The sequence below is a fragment of the Drosophila bipectinata genome, chromosome 3L (genome assembly GCF_030179905.1).
Source record: "Drosophila bipectinata strain 14024-0381.07 chromosome 3L, DbipHiC1v2, whole genome shotgun sequence".
NCBI lineage: Eukaryota > Metazoa > Arthropoda > Insecta > Diptera > Drosophilidae > Drosophila > Drosophila bipectinata.
Genome location: NC_091738.1, coordinates 15,789,161 through 15,806,400, shown reverse-complemented (window position 1 = coordinate 15,806,400; position 17,240 = coordinate 15,789,161). Strand labels below are relative to the sequence as shown.

The 17,240-nt window shown below is 38.3% G+C and overlaps 1 protein-coding gene across 1 annotated transcript in view; it reads right to left on the bottom strand.

The window, feature by feature from the left end:
• Rbfox1 (RNA-binding Fox protein 1) overlaps window positions 1-9,159 on the bottom strand; it is a 75,799-nt gene extending 66,640 nt beyond the window's left edge. Inside the window, exons 1-2 of the mRNA XM_043210937.2 lie at window positions 9,051-9,159; window positions 8,518-8,988 (exon numbers count right to left, since the gene is read on the bottom strand). Coding sequence (XP_043066872.1) covers window positions 8,518-8,580 — 63 coding nt within the window. The 5' untranslated portion in view covers window positions 8,581-8,988; window positions 9,051-9,159. The remainder of the gene's footprint in view (window positions 1-8,517; window positions 8,989-9,050) is intronic.
• Between the last annotated feature and the right edge of the window lie 8,081 nt (window positions 9,160-17,240).

The following is a 17,240-nucleotide window of genomic DNA, read 5'->3' as shown; positions in this document are numbered from 1 at the left end:
TCTAAATTTAAAAAATATTTGTTTCTAAAAGTCAGCTTTAAATTTGAACAAAATTTAAGCTGCTTTTAAACAACCATTTGGATTTTGGATTTAGGGAACCACATGGTTTTATTGCCGCCCCCTCTTCTGAAACTTTTCAACCCGTTTCCAGCCATCAAAAACTCGCCTTCTGGCGGCATTGTCTCCGTTCCGTCAGCTTTCCCCCCTTTTTCCGGCTTTCCCCCCCCCCAGATCACACCCATCTCGTATACTAGGCTGAACAAACAACGTCCGAGGTCCTGACAAATCAAAAATTCGCCATGAGTCGCCAGGACTAGGGTGAATTTTTGCTTTTCGGATTTTTGGACAAAAACGGGATGCGGGTGTTGAAGGGAGAGAGGGGGGGGGACAGTTGGGGCAGTCTAGTGAAACCGAATCAAAAGTGTCAAGCCTCATTTTCGGTTGTCCAGGACAACGATTGTCAAGATTGCATTAGCCGCATGTTCTAGGGATTTTCCTCCCAACAATACACAAGGGGAAAAATATTTAGAAAATATTTAAACAGATTTTATCGATCAAAGTTATCGAAATTATCTGTCATCTCTAACTGTCACAATTATTTGACACGGCAACTTGGCCTTGATTCAATAACCCGACAACCCTATTTTTTAACAGTTATAATATCAGAAAATATTTATAAATATGTTATCGATTTATTATCGAAATTTATGCAGCCCTGTCATCTCTAACAGTCACATTTATAAGAAACTGTACTTGGCATTAATTAAAAGCGTTGACAACCCTATTTTTGAACAGTGTCCTATCACTATTGAGGCTTATTAACCGGACGGGCAGCATCATGAGAGGGGGGCAGGGGGAGACTAGGGCTACGGAATTTGAAATGCAAATGGCGTCACCGCAAGAGTGAAAGAGAAAGGTGTGAACAGACCGAGCGTAACGGCAACCGAGTGTGACCAAAAGTGAGAAATTTCTGCAGTGCATCCAAAGGCAAATACTGCACATGATACTACTCCCCCAACATATTTTCCAACCCTACACCCCCTCTTGAAAAAAAACACCCGCATAAATGCAAGGTATACCCCCTAGCCCACCCCTCCCTCGGCTGACAACTTTTTAATCCCTTTTGGCCGGCAAATTGTGGCCAACACTCTGCAAAACGCCAGTTGGTCAAATGAACCACCGCTTTCCACGCTTTTCCAACATTTTCACGCTAAGCCGCTGGAGGCAGGAAAACGGTAAAGGACGAATCTCAACCGATAAGTTTGAAAAGTATCTTAAATATGGAGGTAGAGTTTGGGTTTTTAGATAAAATATTTGTAGAAACTTTTATCGGAAAGTTGAGAGTTAATGGTTAAGATATTTTTATAAAAACATATACTAAACACCTCCAAGTATTGTCTTAAACCCACCGCGACTTTGGGAAAACTAACCAAGAATCTTTAGCAAGCAACCCCCTCACCCCCCTGGGAGCTGACCTGCCTGCCAAGTGATATATGTAAAGAGGGTAAGAGGAAATGCGGCCAACTAACCGCAAACAATAACAAACGATGGCCAAAAGCGAAACAGAGAAGCTGTTCCTGCCGCCTACAACTAACACACATACCCCTACCCCTCTTAGCCACTCCCAGGGGCGTAGGCGTGGGGGATCTGTCCGTGTGCCATTTACAAGGAGCCGAGGATTTATGATGCCTGTTATCGCGCCCAGGACGCGAAGGACACACAGCAGGCGAAAACGATGACAAAAGGTGCCGAAGGAGCAGTTGGAAAGGAAACTAAAAGAAGGGGGGGCTACGCAAAAGGGGGGGCAGTAGGGAAAATCAGCAATGGCGTGGAAGGAAGATAAAATCTGGCACGCAAGAAATAAAATGTAAACATAGCATACTTTTTGGGGTTTCCTTACAGAGGTGATAAGATTTAGGGTTTTTTTTAATATTTAAATATAATAATAAAATATTTATTTAGGGATTTTATAAACCACAAATATATTTACCAATTCTTAGAATTTTTTAAAATTTTCTAGTCTTGTTATAGCTTTTCTTTCAGAGCATCTCTATGTATCTGATAGTGTACTTCCCCCAAAAATGTAAAAGGTTAAAGGGGAACCCCACAGTATTTTCCAGAAAGGGTTGTTTTCTTTTTCTTATTTTTTTTTTTGGGTAAAACCAAAGCCATAAACACATGTGTTCACTCACTTGTAGAACAAATTTGTTGGCCCTCGGGGTGCGAACTTTGCTCGCTCCAATTAATGGGAGTTTTATGATCTTATTAAGGCAACTTCCCCCCCTTGAATGACCTTGAGCTCCACCCTGAAATCTGCACTAATTAAATTAAATTTTCTTTGCCAAACATACAGTCTAATTAAAAAGGCAAAAAACCATTTGGCCATTTAGCAGAGCCTAAAAGTATCTATTACTGAAGAGGCGCTTTGTAGAGGCCTCTCCTAAATTAGTCAATAAATTAAAGCAGCCAGAGTGTTGCTTTCCATCCCCAAACGAGCCAAAGAACATTGCATTAAAAAAACCATTCATTAAAATGGCAAAATGTGGCGTACGAATTTATGGCCCAAAAGGAGGGTCCTGGGAGGGGAAAAACAAGGCCAAAACGAGAAAAACCTGAACGTCTCAAGTGGCAAACGTTGAAAGAAACAGAATCATGAGTTGGAGTCTTAAAGCAGGATCTTGAAAATCTTAAAAATTTGGCCACAGAAAGTGGGTGTAGTTGAGATTTTGTTTCAAGAAGTTCTTTAAAAGAATTCAAAATATATAAAATTAACATAAGTATAAGATAATGACTAGAACTAAATAAATATCTAGTAGCTTGGATAATCCTATTTAAGAATCTAATAAAAAATATCCTTCTACAGGCTTTAATAATTTATATTATGGCCTGTTGAATTTATCATTTGGTTGGTGGTGTGTCTAAAAACTGGGTGGTGGGTGGTGGCTGAGGGTTGCCTTTTGGGGCCTTTGGTCCCACAGTTCAATGTGCTCGCCATGCACTCAATTATAATTTGCGAAAGACTCGCAGACAGAGGCCGCCCAGGGGACGACGGTGACGCGTCATCAGGCCATTAGCAAAGAGCAACTCAGGCATATACCAGCCCTGGCAGGGAAAACTACACCTAAAAAAATTAGAGAACTCCAGAAACAAAAATACAAAAGATTACACAAGGATAAAATTCATGCTCATTATTTTAGCTTAAAAATTTTACTCTTATTTTATTATAAAACCCTTATAGTTTAGTTGAATTTTTTCTCAGTGTCTTACAAACCCCGAAAGTATGCAACATTTGCGAAATGTTAAAAGCATTCTGTAGGTTCAGTTCTGTTTAGGTTTTGGGTTCAACTCCCACATCCTTCTCATCTCATTTCATTTCATTTGGTTTCCAGCATATGTGTGTATTTAGATGTGGTTTCTTTTTGGGGTTTTCTTTGCTGATTTGCGTAATATTTCTTGATTTGACTTTAGTCTTTAGATAAAACAAGCCCCAAGGACAAAGGAGGAGTCTGTGGTCTGTGTGTAGGGTTTTGGTCATTTGGGGCGCCAAAAATAAGGCTAAATAGCATGCGGGCTCTAACAATTTTCTTAAACTCAACTCAGGTAAGAGCCATAAAAATAAATAAGCACACATTAAACTTAATTCGATTGGGGGTCGAGAATCGACATAAAAACCGCAAACCGCACTTTTTTAAATGCAGCCACTAAAAGGCCTCTGCAAAATGGGTCTTAAGTACTTTATTTTTATTTTTTTTTCTGGCACTACTAGGCACTATAAAAATCTATTTCAAGAGACGAGATAAAGAAGAGTATTATTTTTTGACTAAATTCCAAAGAGATACAATAAAATTCAATTGAAAACTTCGCTCTCGGGGTTGCTGGGGGAAAATGAAAACAAAATAATGAATATACTTTTGGCCAACACAGAGCTTAGAGACGCCGAAAAACTTGGCAAGTTCTTAGCCACACGGCTTATGTGGGGAGTCTGGCGAGGAGGTCCTGAGAGCTGAGGTCCTGCAGCAAACACATGTCAAATACCCGATCCCCCCACCCCTCCTCTCCCTTCTGCCGGCTTTTCTTTTTGGGCAGAAAACAAGTTTTTACTTCTAGGAAAGCTTTTTGGGAAAAAGTTGCACGGACAAATGGCAAAACTGCTTATCTCAACAAAAAGCCAAAGACGAAGAAAGGCTGGGGCAGGACTATGGCTTGGGTAGGGGGCGTGGCAGTGAGCTGCACTAATGGTGCCAAGCAACCGGAAATGCCGCCATGCATGTCTGCCTCCATTTCAGAGGCTGTGTATCGCGGTACTCGCCCTTTTTAAAATCCTGATTGGCTTCAAGCTGCAGGCCATCCTACAAAAAATCCTACAAGTCTTCCAACCATCTGATATATATCCTCTCCTTTTTTTTGCTATGATAATTTCCGCAGTATTTTATATATTTTCCCAAAAACAAATGCCCAGCCTGTCAGTTTGATTTTAAAAATCAAAAGAGGTCCAGTTCTAGAGCCAGAAAAAATACGTGATGAGCTTATTGGAATCGACATTTTGGCCACTGGCCAAGATGGCCTTAAAACTAAGATGTCCGATACCTCTTTTTGCCACTCCAGTTGATTTCCAGGAAGTTCATGGCAGCCGATTTGTTTTCATTTATATGGACTGTGGCCAGGGTTAAGTAAATTTAAGAAAAAACGAGGATTTCGTTGCCAAAAGTGGGTTACTTGAGGTAAGTATTTAAGCTTAAAAGTCCATACTTTTTAGGCAAAAACTAGTAACTAGTATTAGTAAGCTTGGTTTAAATTAGTTCACTTTTAAGGCCAATATAGAAGCCTTTTATCTGCAGAGCCACGCCCCATATTACCAAAAACTCTTCAAAAAAAAGTCTAAAACTCCGAAAACGGTAATTGAATTTCGGACATGGCCAACAAATTTTGGTGCATGTTTTGTGGTTGTTTTTGTTGTGGTGCTGCTTATCCAATTAAATAAAAAATTGTATTTTAAATTTTTTTATTTTCGGCAATTCCTGCTGGCAGGCTTAGTCCAAAAGTTGGCCCATTAATGGCAAAACCAAATTCACTTTGGCGTTTTCGAAATTTTCGTCTATTAGGTGAGAGGCACTGGGAAAAAATCGATTGTCGAACTAATTTTTAAATTAAATAAAAAATAACCTCTAAAAATTAACCTCTAGAAAATTTCTTTTAATTTTTAAGCCTCTAATAATTTAAATTATTATTATTATAATTATTTATATTAAATCTTTTTTTTTGCAGTGTTTATGTGTATTTTTAGTGGCTCCTATTGTTGTTGCTTTCTTGTGGCTCCACCTGGCGGAAAACTGCCAAAGCAACAAAACAACGCGGACTCCCGTTGCTGTTGATTTTGATTTGGATGCTGGGCCACCACTCGATGTTTGTTTTTGGCCAGCTCCTGTCGTCTACCTGGCCTTATCCAGGGGCATCCCTTCCCCCTCCCCCCTCCCCCGGCCTACCATCCATCTTCTGTTTGTGATTGCGTTAGGGTGGCATCCTGTGGGTGGCATGGGGGCGAGGCATAGGTCCTGCGAGTCGACAGAAGTTTGCACTTTGCCTGTGCAGTGTGCCTGGGAGCTGCGGCGGAAGTCAATAAAAGTTGGCCTATTCTGTGGAACGGTAAAACGGTGAAGCGCGACTGTCTGAGTGAATTACCACCATCCACCAGCTAAGCAAATTAGCCAGGATCGGGATCAGCTTAAAGCCAATAGATGGCAGAGGAGTCCTTGCCAAAGAACCCTGCCATCTCAATATTAAAACTTTAAAAATCTACCTATTTTTAATTTTTAAGACTAATATTTTAAATATATAGCTAATGTTTTACTTTGTTTTCTGAAGACTTTTTATTTCCTTAAAAGTTAAAATTTAATTCTTAAAAATTACCAAAAAATTCTATGGAAATAGGAGAAAAATTTCAATAAAATGTAAAAAACTAAAAAAAAAACGAACTTTTTTTACCATAAAAATTATAGTTCGTTATCCTGCAACACGCCACCTACCGTTGAGTAACGTCAAAGCCAAACTCAAGCTTCTATAAACGCCACCTAGCGGCCAACGGCCGAAAAGGACTCACTCTGTACAAGCACCAGGAGCTTCAAAGTCCATCCCAGCAACAGGTCCCCGAAAGTTCTCTCTCACCCACATGACCATATAAGGAAATGTGTCTCAAATGCACTATTTGATCGTTTTGTAAACAAAAAAATAAATAAAAAAATAATAACGCACCCAAATATCCTCGTTGAGAAGGCTCCACTCGTCATTTAATTCACAGTTTAATTGGCAGCAACGATAGAAAATTCCCCAATTTCCAGTGATGGAAATTCCACAAACATCACCGATGTCACCGCACTGAGTCTCTATCTCTAAAGGCCAATCAGAATCCATTTTCTGTTATTGGCACTCTCTTGGTTTCACAAAATTAAATTTTTAAAAATTGTTTAAATAATTTCACAGGCACAAATAAAAAATTGGATATTAAAAACAAGACCGAGAGAACAAACTCAACCGTGTAGCTAATATTTTGTTCTGTCTCTTCATTCCTTGGACGCTTGCCTATTCTGTCTTTTCATCCTTTACTGTTTCCTACGGCACCTTAACCGGTTTATAACCGATCCGAAAAAAGGAAAAGAGAATACGTACAAAAAGTAAAAACCACTTTGGGTCAAAGCGGATAAAAAAAAATTTAAAAACAGGAAGGACAATTTTTCCAAATTTTTCTGATAGACCCCCTTCAAAAATGGGGAAAATCAAGGTATGTGAAAAAGTAGACCTAACGAAGAGTATATCTTGGCCAATATCCAACCGATTCTTGAACGGAGTACCTTTAACGATTTGTAGGAAAATTTTCTTTAAATCAGCATCAAAACCCTGAAACATTTTTCCAAATTTTTCTGATGAACCCCTTCAAAAATGGGGAAAATCAAGGTATATGAAAAAGTGGACCTTGCGAAGAGTATATCTTGGCCAATATCCATCCGATCCTTGCACGGAGCACCTTTATCGATTTGTAGGACAATTCTCTATAAATCTGCATCAAAATCCTGAAACAAAATTTCGGACCCCATTTTTCCTAATTTTTTTGATGGACCCCCTTCAAAAGTGGGGAAAATCCATATATGTAAAAAAGTGGACCTTGCGAAGGGTATATATTGGCCAATATCCATCCGATCCTTGCACGGAGTACCTTTATCGGTTTGTAGGACAATTCTCTATAAATCTGCATCAAAATCCCGAAACTAAATTTCGGACCCCATTTTTCCAAATTTTTCTGATGGACCCCCTACAAAAAAGGGCAAAATCCAGATATGTAAAAAAGTGGACCTTGCGAAGGGTATATCTTGGCCAATATCCATCCGATCCTTGAACGAAGTACCTTTATCGATTTGTAGGACAATTCTCTATAAATCTGCATCAAAATCCTGAAAAAAAATTTCGGACCCCATTTTTCCAAATTTTTCTGATGGACCCCCCTTCAAAAATGGGGAAAATCCAGATATGTAAAAAAGTGCACCTTGCGAAGGGTATATCGTGGCCAATATCCATCCGATCCTTGCACGGAGTACCTTTATCGATTTGTAGGACAATTCTCTATAAATCTGCATCAAAATCCTGAAAAAAAATTTCGGACCCCATTTTTCCAAATTTTTCTGATGGACCCCCTACAAAAAAGGGCAAAATCCAGATATGTAAAAAAAATTTCGGACCCCATTTTTCCAAATTTTTCTGATGGACCCCCTACAAAAAAGGGCAAGATCCAGATATGTAAAAAAGTGCACCTTGCGAAGGGTATATCTTGGCCAATATCCATCCGATCCTTGCACGGAGTACCTTTATCGATTTGTAGGACAATTCTCTATAAATCTGCATCAAAATCCCAAAACAAAATTTTGGACGCCATTTTTCCAAATTTTTCTGGTGGACCCCCTACAAAAAAAGGGCAAAATCCAGATATGTAAAAAAGTGGACCTTGCGAAGGGTATATCTTGGCCAATATCCATCCGATCCTTGAACGGAGTCCCTTTATCGATTTGTAGGACAATTCTCTATAAATCTGCATCAAAATCCTGAAACAAAATTTCGGACACCAATTTTCCAAATTTTTTTGATGGACCCCCTTCAAAAATGGCCAAAATCCAGATATGAAAAAAGTGGACCTTGCGAAGGGTATATCTTGGCCAATATCCATCCGATCCTTGAACGGAGTACCTTTATCGATTTGTAGGTCAATTCCCTATATATCTGCATCAAAATCCTGAAACAAAATTTCGGACCCCATTTTTCCAAATTTTTCTGATGGACCCCCTTCAAAAATGGGGAAAATCCAGACATGTGAAAAGTGGACCTTGCCAAGAGTAAATCTTTGCCAATAGCCCTCCGGTACTTGAACGGAGTACCTTTAACGATTTGTGGGACTCTACCTTCTGTATCATACTCTGTATCATAATATAAATAAGAAAATTTATTTTTATTTATAATTAAGTTAATTTTTCTTACCTGTCTCTGAAGAAATTCCGCCGAAGGACCATTTCCATTCACTTCAACTGCCGGCGCAGACATTTGTTAAGATTTGTCGTCAATTTTGTTAAAGTATAGTTGTTCTTTAAGGAAATTGTTCTCCAATAACACACAATCAGACACGTAGATACCAAAACACTATAGACACTTTATTGTATTATTTGTGACTTGACATTTGTCCGATTTTTGTAGGCTGTCGCCTATTTTTGTGCCTAATTGAATTCGCGTTGGTATTTTCCAGATTTTCCGTGAGGAACTCTGTTGTTTTTGGGGCTTTAGATGTAGTAGAGATTGTTGTGGTGGTCAGTGAAACGTGTCGCCACTACAAATGCCGACGTGACGGTGTCCAATAGGGCGGAATCAGAGTGAACTGGGCGTGGTTGACCTCTGGATTTTAGCAGTTTATTAGGGGATTTTGATTTGGCATCATTTCTTGTTTATGTTTGTTACCTGCATAGGAAAATAAAAAGAAAATAGAATGAGATTTGTAGGAAGGACCTTGTTTAACAAACTCTAGTTGGGGTGTCCTTAAATTGAATTAAATTGTACCCTTGTTAATTATTTTAATGTTATCATAGAAACTTTTTATATTTAGAACAGAATTTCAAAGCCCACGTCTTTCAATTTCCGGCCAACTTGACAGGAATTGGCATCTGAGTCATTCTCGATTGATTGTTTCGATATTTTTAGATTTTTTTCACATTGACGGATGGTTTGGAATTGGTTTTTAGAAGAGTGGATGGAGAAGAGGTTTGGTTACAGGACACAAGGACAAGGACACAGATTCAAATGTGGAAAGGAAAAAATCTCTATTTGTGGCGCACTTTTGTGTAAACTTTTGTAAGTATAATTTATTTTATGGAACTCTCATTGTAACCATAAAAACCAACCACATTTTTTGCCAAGTCCCTTTTGAGACTCCAGCTCTGGCTAATTTCCTGCACTTTCATATAATTTATTTCAATTTATGTTTCTGCTGTTTCCACTTTGTTTTAAATATGGCTTTTTCGGTGTTGCCTTGTTTTCGTATTTCAATCGGAATAAATAACAGCCACATAAAAATTCATTTGGCGACAGCAGCAGAAAGGAATTTGCCACAAAAATACTAATTAAATGCAATGGGAAATTCAGAGGTTTTCCAAACTAAATTCCATGGTTTGAAATTCCCTTAAATATTAAAAATTGGAAAATATTTTATCTATAATATCTAATACTAAAGAACACTTTTTAAAGTTATGAGAGTATCGAAAGTTTCTATGATGGAAGTGGAAAGATTTGGAACTAAGCTCCTCGAAACTGCTGCTGACACTTTTGGCACATGCCTGGGAGTGGGTGGTGTCTGGTGGTGGGAGTTTTTGCAGAAGTGTGTAAAACAAACTCATCTCCACCTTTGCCCCACAACCCCGTTTTCCAGTTTCTCCTCACTGAACATGCTACATTGCTAATGTGTCCCATTTGCCATGGCGAACCACTGAAGCTTAACACGTTGTCTACGCAGGCAGGCAGCCCTGCAGCCACGCCCCTTTTAGGACCTCACCCCCAGGCCCCAGACCCCCCAAGAAGCAGGAAACTTTGTTGCCTGCAATGTGTGCACAATACAGTGGAGACTAGTAATAATGAAACTTGTGGTTATATATTTTTAAGAATTTCTATCATTTTACTATTTTTATTTTCGGTTAATTCTATTGGGACTTTAATAATTCCTTTATAAATAATATATTGAATATCAATGTTGAATTAATCCAATAGCCACAGTAGGCTCCTGCTGGCACACATTCGAAGCTAAAAATCGGTATGGGAGTATGTAAACCCATTCAATGTTGCATCCGACTTGAATCCGAAGGGAGACAGGCTCGAAGTGGGTGGCCTGGGCAGTGGTGAAGCAATACCCTGTGGTAATTGTCTCGTTACTGACTGCTTGTTGGCAAACAAGCCAACACTCCTGCCCCACAGCCAGGCTTTACTGTACCAAGCCAAACGGAAGTAGGTTCCACGGCCCAAAGCCCCCTTCTATCGCCTGTATAGTATCTCACTGTAGTCGTTCACCCCATCGAATCAGACCCTCCAGTTGGCTAATAATTTATTTACCGTTAACATTTTATAAGCTCAGGACAGTCACCTACACACACCGGCACACAGACACACACACACACATCGAGAGCGATTGAGACCCGAGGCTGCCATTTGATTTCACAAATATTTGCAGTCAGCTTTTGCACTTTCATTTTCCACCTTAAATGGTGAGGTATATCAACATTATGAAGAAATATGTTAGGGGGGATTACCATTGGGAATAAATTAAATATATTTATAAATAATTTTGTGTTGGTAGATGCCAAAAAGTTCTAAATACTTCCTGTTTGAATTTGTCATGAAGTAGGGCCATTTTTAACCTTCAATAGTGAGGTATATCCTAGTTTTTAAGGAAGTTATCCTGGGAATTTATTCAACATAATATTTTTTAAATAATTAAGTGTTGGTTAATGCCAAAATGTTCTAAATACTTCCTGTTTCAACATTTTAACACTAAAAAAGCACCATTACATAACCTTTAATTTAGGGAATTTGTTATTCGTTTTAATTAACTTGTCTCTAGCACCTGGCTTCCTTGAATTCCTACCTCCAACCATATACCATATACCATCAACCATCAACCTCCCACCGGTATCCTTTTCGCACCCCTTCCACCAACAATCGGTGCTGACAACTCCAGTGCACCATTTGCCATTTCAGCGCTGATGGTAAGTGAAATATGCACAATTTCCGTTTGCCATTTCATTGGTGGTGTGAGCGTCGAGGATATGAGGTAGCAATGTTGTTAGCAAATGTAAAATACATTTAACTTGGGATCTGGGTGCTTGTGTGCCGTACCGTCCATAAATGAATAAAAAGGGCATTTGGTTAACAGGATGTAAACCGAATGGGAAAAGGGCTAAAAACGCTGGCAAGCCAAGAAGTAAGGCAATGCAAAAGTAAGAGTTTCCATCAGTACTTCCCATTCAATAGCCATTATAGAGCTTTTCCATACACTAACGTCCGCTTTTCATTGCCTGTTCAACCTCTAAATGGAAATGCACTTCTAATGGTCATTTCAAGTAGACAAACTTGTGTTTATTGTGGAGAAATATATTAATTTGTGAGCTCGAGTTTATTTAGTTTATTTAGTAAAAGTGTGTATCCTTTTCCTGTGTAATGGCATACCACTTCTGACTTGCATTTATCCTTTTTTTCACTTTCCTGTTCAACAAGCTCGGCACTGGTATTTTCCACGTGTCCGTGTGGGAAAGTGAATCTGATTTGCATGGGTTTTACAAATTGAAGTTGTTGCGGTTGGGGTTTTACATTCTTGGCTTGTTTATTGAGTTATATCAGTAGCTTTTCTTTTACCAAGGAAATGGAATATGAACTGGTTAGACTGAGTTTCTTTAAAACTATCCAAAGTAGCTCCTTAAAACCAAGTATTGGATAACAAAGTAACTTCTAAGCTTTAAGCAGGCACCCCTTAAATAATTATTTCGATAAAAATCAACAACTATGGAACCAAGAAACTAAGCCAAAGTTTTTCCTGAGGTTTTCCACTCCCCCTTTTAATAGTTGGCCAAACTTGTCGTTGTGGCTTAAAGTCGTGTCCTTTTATTGGTCGAAGCCTTAAATGGCCCAGAATTTCATTGAATTGCTGCAAATGTAATGTGGAAACTTTGAAGGATTTCGCCTTCGGTGGCAAAGTTGCAAGTAAATTTTTGCTTTTATGATGAACTTTCAACTGGGCTGCCTTCACTGGGTGGCTTTATTTGTTTGTTTCTTTTGGGTTTTTTTTTATTTTTTGTTATATATTTTGCGCAGGGAGAGAAAACTTTTGTATTCGCTGGTTGTTTGCATTGTACTGTTTGTTTTGTTTGTTCTGCACTGTTCCGTTTTGCTTTTTTGTTGTTTGTTCTGTTGGGCGAATAACTCTTAAGCGTATAACCCAGGGCAACCGAAACGCATCCCTGTCACGCGTAAAATATTTCCATATATTTTCGCCCCGCCCCTATTCACCCACTCATTGCATGCAACGTGAGCCAAAGGACAAGGAATCCTTTTACGTCCAGCATGAAACCTTAAACCTTTTCTGTTTCTGTTGCACACAAACGTAATCAATTTGTTTTATTAATTCCAGGCCATAAACGTAATCTCCTTTTAATTTATTCAGTTTTAATGGACTTTGATTAGAACTAGGATTATGATTTTGTGTGCAATTAGTGAGGCACTTAATTAATTTGCAAAGCTGACTAATGAAATAGAAATATTTAATTTTCCTTCTTTAAATCCTTCTGTCACTCAGCCAAAACCACCATTTGTTTAAAAAAGAAAACAATTTTTGGCAACAAGTTTATGTTTTGTTGTGCTTTCGGTTTGTTTTATGCTTTTTAATATGGCGACTGCGGCGATCGTAAATTTTTGCTGCAAAATGGCTGAGAATGATGGCTGAAGGGTGCAAGGATAGGGAGATGTTTTGGTGCTTAGGGGGAACCCAATGGGGCTGCCTGCTAGCAGTTTTATGACAATTTTTCCCTCTGCGGCTGGGAAATTGTTGCTTGTCGCACATTGTTTGCCGTTCTTGTTGCTGTTTAATGTTTGCCCAACCTTTGACATTGAAGGAAAAATTCTTCTATTCAAACAGAATATAATGGAGAAAATTGTGTGAATTTCTTTGGCATTTTATGTCCTCATAACCACACAAGCGGCAAAATGTTTCCCCCAAAAATTTATTTTCAAAAATAAATTCTCACAGGGAACAAAGGCAATTTAATTTGCCAATTTCTCACCCAAATTTATGCCCAATTGAATGTTATATCCCCAATGAAACTTGTGACTTTTTTTAGTTTGATTTTCCCTGATTCACATTTGACTATAAACGGAATGAATCTTTTATTTTAACGCAGCTGATGCTGCAGGATTCGTCTCCTTGTGCCAGAGCTCATTGTTCAGCTTGGCTTGATTTTTCAAGCCGGCTGCCCGGCTCTTCCTGATTAGGAGGAGGACGAGGTGGTTAGGTCTTCACCCATGGGACTTGCAGTTGATTGGTTCTGTGCGAGGTTTGTTTTTCAGATTTTTTTCAGATTCCCTCGGTTTGTTTATCTGAGGAACGAGGAGGAAATCGAAAAGCAAACGAACGAACAGTAGCTATAAAATAACGAGGCTAGTGTAATTTGGGAATGCAAACCAAATAAAATAGGCAAACTAAAGCAATTTTCTTGGAAAATTCTTGGCACCTGGCAGCCGGGAAAATTTTCGTTTCCCCAATTTAGCCGCAAATATTTACGCCAAGGAAAAACGCGCGCGAATTTTCTTTTTTGGTTTTCCATTTCCGTTTTGTTTTGTTCTTAAACTTTGGCCATTAAAAACATTTGTTTGCGCATCAAATTAAACGCGTTGGTGAGCCGAGAAACGTTTGGGGATTCTTCATTTTTTTTTTTCTTGTGGGCCCCTTATAATTGACATTCAGATGGTATTTTTTCGGTTAGGATGGGTTTTTTTTGGGAGGGTGGAGGTTGTGTTTTTGGGGGTGTTTGTGGAGCTCCCGTTTTCCGACGGCACTTACTCACACCGTTGAAGTCTGCGGGCTAACTAAACCCACGAAAAGTGGCTTGCGTCTGAAGCTGAGAGCCAGTATAACAGTTTTCCACACACACACACTTTCCCTCTCTCAGAGCCGGGAAAACCCTCTCTCTGGCTGGCTTTATCGTTAGCTTTGTTTACATTTACAAATTGCTGCGCAGGATTGAAACATAAAAGGATGAAACATCAGGACATGGACTTGAAATACTCTAAAAGTTTAAAAATTTAAATACAAAACAAGAAAAAGGATATATACAAGAAAAGGATAAATATCTAAAAAGCAAAAAGAGTTATATTTTGAAAAATTCTATAAAGTACAAGGATACTCTCCCAATAAGAGTATCAGAAACCTTTCCATGTTTCCTCGCCAATATCCTTGTTATTTTTGTTGGTTTTTTTTTTTAGGTTTATCGCTTGCCACATAAATCGTTTGTTGCCTGCAGCCGGCTATTTTTCCTTTTGTTGTATTTATGTCAATTGCTTGACCTTCAATTAATAGCCGCACTCTGCTGGCTGACATTGAAACAATTAACAGTCTCGTACCCACCGTCGCAATTTCTGCAAACCATTGACTTGATTTTTTGTTGTTGCCCGTTGATTGAGATGGGAAACTGCATTCGACATGGTGCAAGCAATTAGTCTTTGTTGAGTGGATTGTTGCACTGACACCATTCGAATACTGATTTATATTGTTCTGAATGCCAAAGAACTCACAAAGCCAGAGTGCAATTGGTGTAGCATACTTTTTAGGGTCAGTCGGTGTCGTGAATGGAAACTGGATGAAAGCAATTAAAAGTCATTGTAATTTGTGAATGAAAGAGTGCTCTTTGTACAATTCGACTATCTTTTTATCTACAAAAAGGATTTGGAGGGAATATAAAAATATCTTTTAATTATAAAAATAACTCAAGCTTCTCTTGTTAAACTATATATTCTTCTGACTGATGTCTAACAAACTGAATGCGGTTGGTTTTAACATGCCCCAAAAACAAGGTGGACAGCTAACAGGAATGGCAACAAAAATTTTAAACGAACACCAAGGATAACAAGAGGGTGGATGTGGCACTGGAAATAACAAGAGGACCAACACATGTCACAATTTTGTGTAAAAAGACTTCTTAAAAATGTCCAAGCTGCGTTTTGTGATAAATTTTTCGACAACGCAAAATGTACAAACACATTCGTTCTTGTTCGTAAAAATATGCAAATATCCATTTACATGGAAAAAGGACAGGGAAAAAAATGACATAAGTGACGACAATTTGGCAAACATGAGTGGGAATAACAAGCAAGTTTAAATTTACATATATATTCGGTGCATAAGTTTGAATAAATTCAAGTTAAAATTTAGCTATTCCCCAGCGGCTGTTTCTTATAATTGTGGAGCTGTTTGTTGTGAGAGTTCTCATAAAGTCAACAAACTCTAAACCGAAATCGATCGATATAGAAACGCGAAACCGCAACGAATAATTATACGAAAAGCCACTTGAAAGTCCTTTTTAATTGAGTTGGCTGCAGCAGCGGCAGTCCATCATTAGAGTATTAAAAAAAACGACTAGACTGGAGAGAGGATAAAGAAATTTTGAGCCGGATTAAGTGGATGTGCCATGAATATTTCGATTTTCTTTTACTTTGCCCACAGCTCGAGGAGAAAAATGGGAAAAATGTATAGGATAAATTTCGATAAGCTAGCAAAAAGTGTTCTTCTTCTAAATTACATTTCTATTCATTCCTGACATAATTCAATTTATTTATAAAACTGAAGAATTAAAGAGTTAAATATAGCATTTAAGACTATTGGGCAACGTTTATGGCGGCTACCAGATGTGGAAAGCTTTCCTGATGAGCAGCACTTATAAGCACTGATATTATAATGATATCTATAATTATAGCCATACCGATAGTCAAGCAGAAAGCAATGCAACACTTTATAAAACATTTAAACAAAGTTTAACTCCTAAATAAATATTTTCAAAGAATAAATATCATAAAGCTATCAAATTCAAATTGGCAATCATTTACACCCACAGTTTAACAATTTATTCGCCTCAAATTTATTCTTTAAATAAATTCTCTCTTCTGTTACAAGAAATTACAAATTTGTGTACAAGCCAATTCAAAGGAAACCAGGTTTAGACAATTTTTGTTTTTCTAGCTACTAAAGCAATATTTGCATATCCGAGACAAGTGGAGGTCGTCTAACAAGAGCCAGATATAAAATCAAATTATTGTTTTGTGTGGCAAAGATTTGGTTTCATATTTCAGCCGGGTGGCACCAGAGACAATATTTGGAAACAAAATTTCGAGGATGTCAGGAATGGCCGCAAGCGCAAAATTTTAATTGGATCATCTGGAACAAAGGCAACGAGCTTGGTTGGAATATTCAGGGCGATCTGGTTTTTTTTTTTGTGGCTGGTTTTTGTATATCTTCTCTTGTGTGCTGAAGCCTGCCACATAATGAGGCACATCAAGCTAACGACTTTTCCTCTGGCCGACAATAGATAACCAGAGCGGGGGACGTGTGGCAACTTTGAAGTGTCATAAATGGCACGGCAGCAACTGCGGCAAAAGCAACGAACACCGAACAACACCACAAAACACAACGAAACACCACGGATATCTCCCTCTGGGCAATCCACGTTACTGTTTACACTGAGATGCCTCTAATTTCCACTAAGCCAACAACGACAAAAACAAGAACACACCAGCAGTCTGCCGGGAAAGTGTAATGGAAAAGATGAACAAAGGTCCTCCTCCTAGTGCGTCACCTCGACAAAATGAAGGCAATGGAAAGCTGAGTAGAGTGGGGAAAATGGTGAAAAATCAAACAAAGTTTTCATTTTCATTAAAAATGTGAAGAGCACTAAGGTTTTTAAAGATGCTTGAGGAAACTAGATCTTTTCATTGTAAGTTATAGTTTTTATAAAAGGAATCTTCAATAAATATGTAGTCAGTATTCATCAGTCGACACTATAATTAAAATAAAATGTAAAAATGTACATAGATCAAGTAACATTAAAGTGTCTTAGATTTTAATAAAATATGTAAAAGCCCAAAAATCCCCAAACTAGTCAAACGAGATAAATTTATGGTCCATTGTT